At 40.1% G+C, this 13,809-nt stretch overlaps 1 gene segment (V, D, J or C); it reads left to right on the forward strand.

Annotated features, from left to right (window-relative positions):
* Positions 1-7,051: 7,051 nt before the first annotated feature.
* LOC129674964 (immunoglobulin kappa variable 4-1-like) lies at positions 7,052-7,745 on the forward strand. The segment is given in 2 exon segments: positions 7,052-7,118; positions 7,303-7,745. Coding segments are annotated over 2 exon segments (498 nt in total).
* Positions 7,746-13,809: the final 6,064 nt, after the last annotated feature.

Below are 13,809 nucleotides of genomic sequence, written 5' to 3' on the forward strand. Positions count from 1 at the left end.
TTCTAACAGGATCTCAAGGACAGGCTGTTTGACCCCCCCCCCCCCAGCGGAGGAGCAGTCTGTTAGGCCACAGAGGAGGACTTTGCAGCCAGCCTGAAGATACCTGATAAAACAGGGTCAGATGAAAGAGAGGAGGTCCTCCCCTATCAGGGGACTTGGAAAGGGGCAGGGAGGAGACCAGGGAGGGAGTGTGGGGTTGGGGAGGGAATGAGGGAGTGGGATACAGCTGGGACACAGAGTTAACAAAATGTAACTAAAAAGAAAATAAAATAAAAAAAAATAAAATAAATTTCTTCTTGAAGAAACTTAGTGCCATGAATTTTCATCTGAGCACTGCTTTCATTGTGTCCCATAAATTTGGGATGTGAAATCTTCATTTTCATTTAATTTTGGAAATTTTTAATTTTTTTCTTTATTTCTTCCTTACCTCAACTCAGCTGTCATTGAGTAGAAAGTTGTTCAGTTTCCATGTGTGTGTAGGTTTTACGTTATTTCTATTGTTGTTGAGGTACAGCTTTAGTCCATGGTGATCAGATAGAATACAGGGGATTATTTCAAACTTTTTGTATCTGTTGAGGCTTGTTTTATGACCAACTATATAGTCTATTTTGGAGTAGGTTCTATGAGGTGCTGAAAAGAAAGTATACTCTTTTGAGTTTGGGTGAAATCTGTAGACATCTATTAGGTCTATTTGGATTAGGGCCTCTCTACGTGCCTTTATTTCCCTATTTGGCTTCTGTTTAGATGATCTGTCCTTTAGTGAGAGTGGGGTGTTAAAGTCTCCCACTATTTAGGTGTTGGGATTGATGTGTGATTTAAGCTTTATTAATGTTTCGTTTATGAATGTAGGCGCTCTTGTATTTGAGGCATAGATGTTCAGAATTGTGTTGTCCTCTTGATGGATTTTTCCTTTGATGAGAATGTAGTGCCCCTCCTCATATTTTTTTATTAAATTTGGTTGAAAATATATTTTATTAGATATTAGGACAGCTACCTCAGTTTGTTTTCTGGGTCCTTTTTCTTGGAAAAAATTTCCCAGCTCTTCACTCTGCCGTAGTGTTTATCTTTGTTACAGAGGTGTATTTCTTGGATGCAACTGAATGTTGCATCTTGTTTCCACAACCGTTCTGTTAGTCTGTTAGTTCTTTTTATTGTCGAGTTGAGTCCATTGATGTTGATAGATAATAGTGACCAATGAACGTTAGTCCCTTTTATTGTGGAGTTGATGGTCTTATTTTGATTCATTGCTTGTTTTCTTGTAATTTTTGTAGGGACATTATCTGTATCCTATGTTTTCTGGGGTATAGCTATTTTTATTGCTTTGGAGTTTTCCTTCTAGTATCTTATGTGGGGCTGGTTTGCTGTGTAGAACTTGCTTAAATTTAGTTTTATCATGGAATATCTTGTTTTCTCTATCTATGTTGCTTGAAAGCTGGGTATAGTACTCTGGGATGGCATCTGTGGTCCCTTAAGGCCTGCATGACCTCTGTCCAGTCCCTTCTGGCTTTCATAGTTTCTCATGAGAAGTCAGGTCTGATTCTGATAGGTCTACCTTATATGTTACTTGGTCTTTTTTCCTTGCTGCTTTTAATACCTTTTCTTTGTTCTGTATATTTAATGTTTCAACAATGATGTGACGTGAGGATTTTCTTTTCTGGTCTAGTCTGTTTGGTGTTCTGTAGGCCTCTTGTATGTTTATAACATCTCTTTCTTTAAGTTGGGAAAATTTTCTTATATGATTTTCTTGAAGATATTTTTCTGGACGTTGGAGACTGGAGTCTTCTTTTTCATCAAATCCTATTATTCTTAGATTTTGCCTTTTCATGGCGTCTTTGATTTCTTGGGTGTTTTGTGTTTGGGCCTTTTCCGATTTTACTTTTTCTTTGAGAGACATATCAATTACTGCAAGCATATCTTCAGCACCACAGATTTTTCTCTTCCATCTCTTGTATTCTGTTGGTGATGCTTACTTTTGTGGTTCCTGATCTTTTCTCTAAGTTCTGCAGCTCCAGGGTTTTCTCTGTTTGTGTTTTCTTTATTGATTCTAATTCTATTTTTAGGTCTTGCACCATTTCCTTCATTTGTTTGAATGTAGTTTCCTGTCTGTGTATGATGGCCTCTATTCTTTTGTTTGTTTCTTCTCTATATGCCACTGATATTGCCTCTACTTGTCACTCTATTTGCATGGCTATTTCACTGAGAGATTTGTTTGTTTCCTCTTTATGAAACTCTAATAACTGGATAAGCATATCTTTAAGGTCATTTTCCTGTGTTTCCAATGAATTGGAGTAACCATTGCTTTTGGGCATTGCTGGTGAGGCCATGATTTCCTGATTTTTGTTGGGTGTGTTCTTTTGCTGACTTATGGTCATTTCTTTATCTTCAACATTCACTGTTTGTTCTTGGATTCTGAAGTTCAGATTGGTACTATCTTTCTCTGGTGTCTGGACAATTCTTCAGGGAGATGAGAATGGTCCAATGGTTTCAGTGTGTGTGCTGGTGCTTCAGCTGTACCTGTGGAAGGGAAGTCCGAGGGACACAAAAGGACAGATGCGGGCAAGCATGTATGCGTGCATGTGCATGGAGATTTGCCTTGATGGACAGGGTAATAGAGAATGTAGAGAATGTTCTGAAGTTATTGCAAATGTTGGTGGTGATTGAATGAGTGAATTTCCTGAGGATGTCAGTGGCCTACAGGCTACCAGTATTCATTTCTCACTGAGCTCCAGGAGTTATTTCCCTAAACTCCACTGGTAGTGCCATAGAGCCAGGGTTTCCATGTCCCAAGAAACCCTTTGTTTCCCACAGAGGATGTGTGGGTAGGAGATTTCTGATGTCTGGCTGCTAGCTTAGAAGCACCCTGGAACTGCGGGCACTAGGGGGCGCACTCACTCTCTAGCAGGTCAAATCCCAAAGCACAGGGTTTCCTCCTCTTCTCTACTGGCAGGTTTGGACCTGCCAAGCAAAATAAGAGCTCAGACAGCTCAATGGTGTTGTAGCCTCTGTACCTAGGAGTCCAGCTGCTGCTGCAGAACTGGGGTGTGCAGGTGCCTGCCAGGAAGTCCTGTGGAGCCAATACCTTGGCTCAGCGCTTGTTGTACCTGGGTGGTTTTGTAGGTCTGCCACACAGCCTGCTGCACAGCCCCAAGGCCCTTACAGTACAGTCAGGCTCTGTGCAGTCGGTATAGTATGGGATTCAGGCAGGCTTTTATGCAGATCTTGGGCTTGGCAAGTTGGTTAGGCTGGCTACTGAGGCTGTGGTGCTAGTGTCCCTGCCTAAGCTGTCTCTGTTCTCAGTCAGCCAGTTCTGTGTTACTGGCTCTGTGGCTCAGCTCCTCCAAGGAGGGAGGCCTGAAGCAGGAAAGTGCCCCTTTCCCTTCTCAGAGAAGTCCACCTCTGACCTGGATCAAAGAGTTCTACACTCCCTTGACTTATGTGCTGTCCCTTGACTTCAGGAAGCCACAATGTTGATTTTCCAGCTTCAGCTGCCCCTCCACTCACCAATTTCAGAGTTTCGAATCCTCTGCCTCTCAGAAAGGATGTCCGCTGTTCGTTGCCATCTTGCTCCACCAAGGGTGAGTCTTCTTTACAATTACTATTGCTAAGATAAAATATCATGGCAAAAAGTAACTTAAAAGGGTGGGAAGTTTTATTCTTCTTATACTTCCAGGTAACCGTTGATCACTGAGGGAAGTCAGGGCTGGGATTCAAACAGAGAACCCAGAGGCAGAAGCTGAGCAGAAGCCATGGAGGAGTGCTGCTTATTGGATCCCTCCTCATGGCTTGCACAGATTGCTCTGTTGCAGAACCCAGAGTCACCATCAGTGGCTGGAATCACCTACAATGGACTGGATTTTCCCACATCAATTGTTAATTAAGAAAATTCCCTACAGGCTTGCCCAATGCCCAGTAGTACTAAGGCAATTTCTCAATTGTGGTTTGTCTTTCTCAGATTATTCTAGTTTATATCAATTTGACATAAAATATCATTAGTATTGGATATAACTAGGGTTGTATAGCATAATCTTGAAAGAAGAATGCTTTCCTAAAGTTCAACATTATCTATAATGAATATAGGCCAGTACAGTTAATTTTTCAACAAGGACAGGATGACAAGCAGGCTAAGTAGACAGATGCTCTCTGTGGCTCTGCTCTGCTGCCCATGTGTGTTCTGTCCATATGCAGAACACATGGAGACTGTTGGATTTAGACAGGTGGATGTGCATGTTTCATTGATTACTGATTCAGCATCTGCCAAAATTTTGATATATTCCTGCCTAGCTCAAGTGTACATGTACATAACCTAATTCCTTGTGATTTCTGAGAATACTAAATAACTCATGTATAAATAAATGTATATAAGCAATACTAAATGCTAAATAACTCAGACCAAACCAATTTTACATATAAGATATATTTATTCATAAGTAAATCAGAAGTTCAATAAGGAAAAATAAGATCGTAACTGAAATTTAAAGATGATCTATTTAAAGAATAAGGATGATTAATATGAAAAGAAAAATTTTAGTTATTTCCAAACTACTTATTCAAAAAATCAAGCAATCCAATGAAAAAATGGGGCACAGAGCTCAACAGAGGATTCTCTGTAGAGGAATATAGAATGGCAGAGAAGCACTTAAAGAAATGCTCAGTGTCCTTAGCCATCAGGGAGATGCCCATCAAAATGACCCTGAGATTTCACCTAACACCATCAGAATGGCTAAAATCAAACCCTTAAGTCACAACACATGCTGGAGAGGTTGTGGAGAAAGGGGAACCTTTCTCCATTGCTGGTGGGAAGGTAAACTCGTACAACCACTTTGGAAATCAATCTGGCCCTTTCTCAGACAACATTCTTTAGGAATAGCACTTCCTAAAGATCCAGCTATACCACTCCTAGTCATATATCCAAAATATGTTCAAGTACACCTCAAAGACATTTGTTCAACCCTGTTTGTAGCAGCTTTATTCATAATAGCCATAACCTGGAAACAACCAGATGTCCCTCAATGGGGGAATGGGTAGAGAAATTGTGTACATTTACACGATGGAAATACTACTCAGCAATTAAAAACAAGGGAATCATGAAATTTGCAGGCAAATGGTGGGATCTAGAAAAGATCATGCTGAGTGAGGGATCCCAGAAATAGAAAGACACACATGGTATATAATTACTTATAAGTGGGAACTAGACCTATAAGATAGGATAAACATACTAAAATCTATACTCCTAAAGAAGATAAACAAGAAAAGGGACCCTGGGTAAGATGATCAATCCTCACTTAGAAAGACAAATGGGATGGACATTGGAAATAGAAGAAAACAAGTAACAGGACAAGAGCCTACCACAGAGGGCCTCTGAAAGACTCTAACTAGCAGTGTATCAAAGCAGATGCTTAGACTCATAACCAAACCTGCGACAGAGTGCAGGGAGTCTTATGAAAGAAAGGGGAGTCAGTGAGATCTGGAGGGGACTGGAGCTCTGCAAGGACCAAATATATCAGGGCACAGAGGTCTTTTATGAGGCTCCTTCTCCAACTAAGGAACATGTATGGATATAACCTAGAACCCCTGTTTGGATGTAGCCCATGGCAGCTCAGTATCCAAGTGGGTTTCCTAGTAAGGGGAATAGGAACTATTTCTGACATGAACTCAAGGGCTGGCTTTTTGATCTTCCCTCACCACTCCCAAGCTGAGGGAGTAGCAGCCTTGCTAGGCCACAGAGGAGAATATTGTAGCCAGTCCTGAAGATACCTGATAAGCTAGGGTCAGATGGAAGGGGAGGAGGACCTCTCATATCAGTGGACTTGGAAAGGGCCAGGGAGAAGATGAAGGAGGGAGGGTAGGATTGGGAGGGATTGACTGAGGGGGCTACAGCTGGGAAACAAAGTATAAAATCTGTGATTAATATAAAAATTATATAAAAAAGAAATGGAAAACTCAAGGCCCAATATAAGCAATATGCTAACTAATGCCATCCATCCATTCTCTAAAACCAAATTGATCAACTGCTTTTGGAGGCCATGGCTATTGGAGGGTATGACAGTATTATAGACCAGATACAATTTCTCATGTACTGTGTGTGTCTTCTTACAGGTATAATATCCTTTTTATGGATTCTCCTTTATCATCAGTTATTTTTCTATTGTTGTGACAAACAACATGACCAAAGCAACTTTAAAGAAAGGTATCATTGGGGCTTTCAGCGAATTAGAATCCATGAGAGTAGAATGAAGGCAGCAGGCTGCAGTCCTAGTAGTAGCTGGAGCCGAGCTCAGGGCTCACATTTCCAACTATATGTACATGTGTGCATGTATAAATATGTATATATGTATGCATATATGTATGTGTACCATGTGTGTGCCATTACTGGAATTACAGATGTCTGAGAATCATCAAACAACAGCTTGGTATCAAACCTGAGTCTTTTATAAGAGAAACAAATGTTCTTAACCACTGGCTTGACACTCTATCCCCAAACCTTTCTGTTTTAATATTTATAGTCTTTTATCTTCTCCATTAAACTTTCCTATCCGCATTTACCATCCCTCACAATCCAGCTTTCCCTGTCCTTCTCTCTGTCCTTTCCTTTCTTTTTTTTTTTTTTTACCTTATCTTCCCCAACCCCCTTCATATTTTCCTTTCTTCTCTTTCCCTCCCATTTCTTTCTGCTGTTGTTGATCAGAATATTTATTATTTCCTTAGGATAGTTATCAAAAGTTTGTCAAGTATTATTACTGTCAAACTCACTTGGTCTAAAGATTTTTGGTTTTTAATGGAAGACTGTCATAAGTGCTTCTCAGTATTTGCAGACTGAGAGTTCTAAGTTGGTCCTTGAGCTTCTATCTTAACGCCCCCACCCCCCAAAATGATTGCTTATTTTCTTGGATGATAGTTTTGGCTGTAGATTTAACCTTGTTACTCTCACACCACCGAACCCAGGCTATTTCCTTTCTTATTTGATGACTACTTTGCATAGGTCCCTATAAGCCAGCCCAGCTGCTCATATTTCATAAACCAGTCCTTTGCAGTGAGAAATGAAAAGCATCAGACAAGCAGTGGCATGAAGATGGAGTCACAGACTCAGGTCTTCATATTCCTGCTCCTCTGGATATCTGGTAGGACATTAAAAACGGTTGGAATATCATCAAAGTAATTCATTTGTAGAGAAAGAGCTAATTACTATTGAAATCCAATAGTATGCAGGCAAAGCCATTGGAAAAGACATTTTTGATCCTAACATTTGATTCAGGAATTCATTTTGTGAATATGTGAATACTCATTGTCTCTTTCCGATTGCAGGTGCTGAAGGGGACATTGTGATGACCCAGTCTCCTGAAATCATGTCCACATCTATAGGAGAAAGGATCACCTTAAACTGCAAATCCAGTCAGAATGTGGGTAGCAATGTACATTGGTACCAACAGAAACCAGGGCAGCCTCTTAAACTGCTAATCTATGGTGCATCCAATCGATACACTGGGGTCCCTGATCGCTTCACAGGGAGTGGATCTGGGACAGATTACACTCTCAGCATCAGCAGTGTGCAGGCTGAAGACCTGGCAGTTTATTACTGTCAGCAGGGTTACAGCTATCCTCCCACAGTGCTTCAGCCTCTAACACAAACCTCCTCTAGACTCTCAGCAGCTGCCTGCACCACACACAGCCCTGGGCCTGCACACTTCCCCTTCTGCCTGAGATCTGCTGTGCATGACAAATTGATGAAATGTTCAGCAGAAAATTAATGAAGAGGTGGCTTCCATCTTGTATAGTTTTGGCAATACTGGTGCATATAGATAAAACATGAGAAGCTAAGTTAAGAGATTTAGAAGTTGTGGTGTTGCACTGAGAGGATACAGTACAAGCAAGAAGCATCAGTGAAGTTTACAGTGTCATGCTGGCTTTAGATATGTTCATATTATGCCTTCAGGATAAGATGAATCTGTCTAAAATAGGACAGAATTTGAAATCATTTATAAAGAATACATCATCATGAGGTTATTAGTTTAGATTAAGAATTCTCAAGCTTTCATAAATGAGATCTACAAAAAAATTGTCCATTTCATTTAGATTTTCAAATTTTGTGGTGTATAGGCTCTTTAAGTCAGACCTACTGATTCTTTTAATTTCCTCAGTGTCTGTCATTATGTCGCCATTTTTGTTTATGATTTTGCTGATTTGGATAGTGTCTCTCTGCCTTTTAGTTAGTTTGGCTAAAGGTTCTTCAATCTTGTTGATTTTCTAAAAGAACCAGTCCTTGGCTTCATTGATTCTTTGAATTCTTTTTTTTCATATAATAAACAGTTAACTACTGCAATTATAGATGGTTGTATAAATATGAAAGCCCAGGATTGCATTATCAGCACACAGAAAGATGAGGAACTCTGGGCAACTGCTCATGTGGTATGCTTTGGTATATATGTTTTTGTGTACTGCAAATATGCATCTGATTTTCATTTATTTATTATGATTTATTCACTTTGTTTCCCAGGTATGTACCCCTCCTTCATCTTCTCCAAATCCCACCCTCCCTTCTTTTTCCCCTCCTCCCATGCCCCCTCTCAGTCCACTGATAGAGTTGGACCTTCTCCCCTTCCAACTGATCCTATCCTATCAGGTCTCATTAGGATTGGCTGCATTGTCTTTTTCTGTGGCCTGCTATGGCTGTTCCCCATCCCCTCATGAGGAAGTGACCAATGAAACAGCCACTGAGTTCATGACAGAGACAGCCCCTGTTGCCCTTATTAGGGTTCAACATATAGACTGAGCTTTCATGGGCTACATCTGTTCAGGGGTTTTAGGATATCTCCATGCATGGTCCTTGTTTGTGTTGTCAGTCTCAGAAAAGATCCCTGGGCCCAGTTTTTTTGGTTCTCTTGTTCTGCACTTTTTTTTCAAACAGGTTTAGTGTGTCTGGCATTATGTTAAGGTCTTTGATCCATTTGGAGTTTAGTTTTGTGTAGGGTGGTAAGTATGGATCTCTTTGCATTTTTCTATATGTAGATATCCAGTTAGACCATCAGCATTTGTTAAAGATTCTATCTTTTTTTCATTGTATCGTTTTGGCATCTTTGTCCAAAATCAGGTGGCCATTTCTGTGTGGGTTTATTTCAGGGTCTTCTATTCAATGCCCTTGATCCACCATTCTGTTTCTATACCAGTACCATGCAGTTTTTATTTGGCTGGTCTATAGTACAGCTTGAGATCAAGAATAGAGATACCTCCAGAAGATCTTTTATTGTACAGAATTGTTTTAGCTATCCTGGGTTTCTTGTTATTCCACATGAAGTTGAGAATTTTTCTTTCAAGGTCTGTAAAGAAATTTTTGGTAATTTGATGGGATTTGCATTGAATCTGTAGACTACTTTTGTTAAGATGGCAATTTTTACTAAGTTAATCCTGCTGAGCCATGAGCATGGGAAATCTTGCATCTTCTGATAGATTCTTCAATTTCTTTCTTCAGAGACTTGAAGTTATTTTGATTTGCTTGGTTCGAGTTACACCATGATACTCTATGTCTTTTGTGTCCTTTGTGAAGGTCGCTGTTTCCCTAATTTCTTTCTCAGCCCATTTGTGTTTTGAATACAGAAAGGCTACTGACATTTTGACTTAATTTTGTATATAGCCAGTTTGCTGAAGGTTTTTTTCAGCTGAGTTTTGGGATGACCTGTCTTTTGTAGAGAATGGGGTGTTGAAGTCTCCCACTATTAATGAGTGGGGATCTACACGTGACTTCAGTTTTGTTAATGTTTCTTTTACAAATGTGGTGTTCTTGTATTTGGGGCATAGATGTTCAGAACTGTGATGTCTTTTTGGTGGAAGTTTTCTTAGAGGAACATGAATGACTTTCCCCTTCTCTTTTGATTAATTTTCATTGAAAATATATTTTATTAGATATTAGAATGGCTACTCCTGCTTGTTTCTTGGGTCCATTTGCTTGGAAAAAGTCTTCCAGCTATTTACTCTCAGGTAATGTCTATCTTTGTGACTTAGGTGTGTTTCTTGTATGAAACAGATTTTTGGATCTTGTTTATGTATCCATTCTGTTAGTCTGTCTTTTTATTAGAGAGCTGAGTCTATTGATATTGAGGGAGATTAATGATCCTTTCATATTGATGTTGACCGTGATAGTGTGTTTGTGTTCTTGCCTACTTTTAGTTTTTAGTTTTTCTGTAGTGAGGTTATTTGTTTCCTGTGTTTTCTTGAATGTAGTTAGCTTTCCTGGGTTGTATTTTTCCTTCTAGTATCTTCTTTAATGCTGGATTTGTGGGAAGGTATTGTTTAAATTTGTTTTGGTCATTGAATATCTTGTTTTATGCATCCATGATGACTGAGAGTTTTGCTGGGTATAGTGGGCTGGGTTGATATCACTGTTCTCATGATGTCTATATGATATCTGTCCAGGCCCTTCTAGCTTTCATAGTCTCTGTTGAGAAGTCAGGTGTCATTCTGATGGGTTTGCCATTATATGTTGGCATTTTTCCCTTGCAGCTGTTATTATTATTTTGTTTTGTATACTTACTGTTTTGATTATCATGTGGCAGGAGGATTTTCTTTTCTGGTCTAAGTTATTAAGTGTTCTGTAGGCCTCTTTTGTTCTTCTAGGCCTCTCCTTTAAGTTGTGGAAATTTTCTTCTATAATTTTGTTGAAAATATTATCTGGCCTTGGAGCAGTGAATCTTCTTCTTCCTCTATTCATAATATTCTTACGTTTTGTCTTTTCATATTGTCTTGGATTTCTGGGATGGTCTGTGTCAGAAAATTTTAAGATTTAACATTTTCTTTGATGGATACATCAATTTCTTCCATTGTTCTGGAGAACTTACATCTATGCTTATGAAGAGGATCTCCTGAGTGGCACGAGCTTCACTGGGCAGGATCTCTGGAATGGTGGGCGCTCCATGTGGTGGGATCTCTGGAGGTGGGGAAGGAGTCCCTCCGCCCATTGGGAACTCAGCAAGAGGGTGCTTGGTATGGCGGAGGCTCCTTGGACATGTGCTCTTAGAGATGGTGTTCAGTGGACTCCCCACCATGGCTGAGGAGCTAAAATCCCCTCTTCTGCTTCTCAGTCACCAGGCCGTGAGTGAATTTTGTGCTCAGCTCACTGGTGCTGTGTGTAGGCTCCCCTGAGGTGGAGGGAGGCCCAGACAAGGGAAGTGCCCCTCTCCATTCCCAGAGAAGTCTGAGCCTGATCTGAATCTATAAGTGTTCTCTGCTTCTGTGGTGTCCCTTCTCCTTCAGAAAGCCAAAACTTTTAAATTCTGGCTTCGATTGTCCCTCCACTCACCAATTTTGGAGATTTAGGTCCTCTGCCTCTTCAAAACAGTATGTGCTATTCACTGCCATCTTGGGTAACTTTGGTTTTTGATCTTAGCCAAAAAAACCCTCCATCTGATGGCTGTAAGATGGAGTCTCAGAGTCATCTTGATTTGCATTGCCCTGATGACTAAGGATGCTGAACAGTTCTTTAAGTGTTTCTCAGCCATTAGGCCTTCCTCTATTGAGAATTCTGTTTATTTCTGTACCACGATTTTAACTGAATTACTTTGTTTTTTGGTTTTTAATTTTTTTCATTTCATTATACACTTTATATATTAAATTTCTTTTGGATAAAGGGTTGGTGAAGATGCTTGCCCATTCTGGTAGCTACATTTTGACAGTTCCCTTTGCCTTGTAGAAGCTTTTCAGCTTCATGAGGTTCCATTTATTGTTAGTTTTAGTTCCTGAGTTGTTGGTGTTGTTGAATGTGCCAATGAGATCAAGGCTCTTCCCTACTTTTTCATTTTTTTCTTTTTTCTTTTATTTTTTATTAATTATACTTAATTCACTTTGTATCTCCCATAAGACCCTCTCTCCTCACCTCCAGATCCTAACCTCCCTCCCCCTTCTTCACGCATGCCCCTCCCCAAGTCCACTGATAGGGGAGGTCCTCTTCTCCTTCCTTCTGAACTTAGTCTTTCAGATCACATCAGGAGTGGCTCCAATCTCTTCTTCTGTGGCCTGCTAAGGATGCTCCCCCCTCAGGAGGAGGTGATCAAAGAGCAGACCAATCAGATTATGTCAGAGGCAGTCCCTGTTCCCATTACTATGTAACCCACTTGGACACTGAAGTGCCATGTGCTACTTCTATGCAGGGGTTCTAGGTTATTTCCATGAATAGTCCTTGGTTGGAGTATGAGTCTCTGGGAAGTTCCCTGTTTTCAAGTTTTCTGGTTCTGTTGCTCTCCTTGTGGAGTTCCTGTCCTCTCCAGCTCTTACTATTTGCCACACCTTACATAAGATTCCATGAACTCTGCCCAACAGTTGGCCATAAGTCTCAGCATCTGCTTTGATAATCTGCAGGGGAGAGGCTTTCAGAGGCCCTCTGTGGCAGGTTCCTAGATTGTTTCCTGTTTTCTTCTTCTTCACTGATGTCTATTCTCTTTGCCTTTCAGGATGGGGATTTAACGTTTTAGTCAGGGTCCTCTCTCTTGATCAGTTTCTTTAGATGTACAGATTTTTACTAGGTTTATCTTATGTTATATGTCTATATGAGTGAGTATATACTGTGTGTGTCTTTCTGCTTCTGGGACATCTCAGTCAGGATGATCTTTTCTAGGTCCCACCATTTACCTGAAAATTTCACGATTTCCTTATTTTCATTGCTGAGTAATACTCCATTGTGTAGATGTACCACAATTTCTGTATCCATTTGTCTGTTGAGGGGCATCTGGGCTGTTTCCAGCTTCTGGCTATTACAAATAAAGCTGCTACAAACATAGTTGAACAAATGTCCTTATTGTGTACTTGAGCCTCTTTTGGATAAATGCCTAGGAGTAGTATGGCTGGATCTAGAGGAAGCGCTATTCCTACTTGTCTGAGAAAGTGCCAGATTGCTTTCCAGAGTGGTTGTACAAGTTTATATTCCCACCAGCAGTGGAGGAGGGTTCCCCTTTCTCCACAACCTCTGCGACATGTGTTTTCACTTGAGTTTTTCATGTTGGCCATTCTGATGGTTGTAAGGTGAAATCTCAGGGTCGTTTTGATTTGAAGTTCCCTAATGGCTAATGATGTTGAGCATTTCTATAAGTGTTTCTCTGCGATTCGATATTCTTCTACAGAGTTCACTGTTTAGCTGTATTCATTTTTAAATTGTATTACTTGGTTTGATGCTTTTCAGCTTCTTTTGTTCTTCATATATAGTGGATATTAGTCCTCTGTCAGATAAAGGGTTGGGGAAAATTCTTTTCCAATCTGTAGGCAGTTGATTTGTTTTGATGATGGTGTCATTTGCTTTACAGAAGCTTTTCAGTTTCATGAGGTCCCATTTATTGATTGTTGCTCTTAGAGCCTGTGCTGTTGGTGTTCTGTTCAGGAAGTTGTCTCCTGTACCAATGAGTTCTAGGGTGTTCCCCACATTTTTTTTCTAGCCGATTTAATGTGTCTGGTTTTATGTTGAGGTCTTTGATCCACTTGGACTTCAGTTTTGTGCAGGGTGATAAGTATGGATCTATTTTCATTTTTCTACATGTAGACATCCAATTAGACCAGCCCCATTTGTTGAAGATGCTATCTTTTTTTCATTGTTTGTTTCTGGCATCGTTGTCACAAATCAGGTGTCCATAAGTGTGTGGGTTTATTTCTGGGTCTTCTGTTCAGTTCCAATAATCCACCATTCTGTTTCTACATCAGTACCATGCAGTTTTCATAACGGTTGCTCTATTTTACAGCTTAAGATCAGGGATGAAGATACCTCCAGAAGATCTTTTATTGTAGAGGATTGTTTCAGCAATCTCGGTTTCTTGTCATTCCATTTGAAGTTGAGAATTT

The sequence above is a fragment of the Psammomys obesus genome, unplaced genomic scaffold (genome assembly GCF_907164565.1).
Source record: "Psammomys obesus unplaced genomic scaffold, mPsaObe1.curated_primary_1811, whole genome shotgun sequence".
NCBI lineage: Eukaryota > Metazoa > Chordata > Mammalia > Rodentia > Muridae > Psammomys > Psammomys obesus.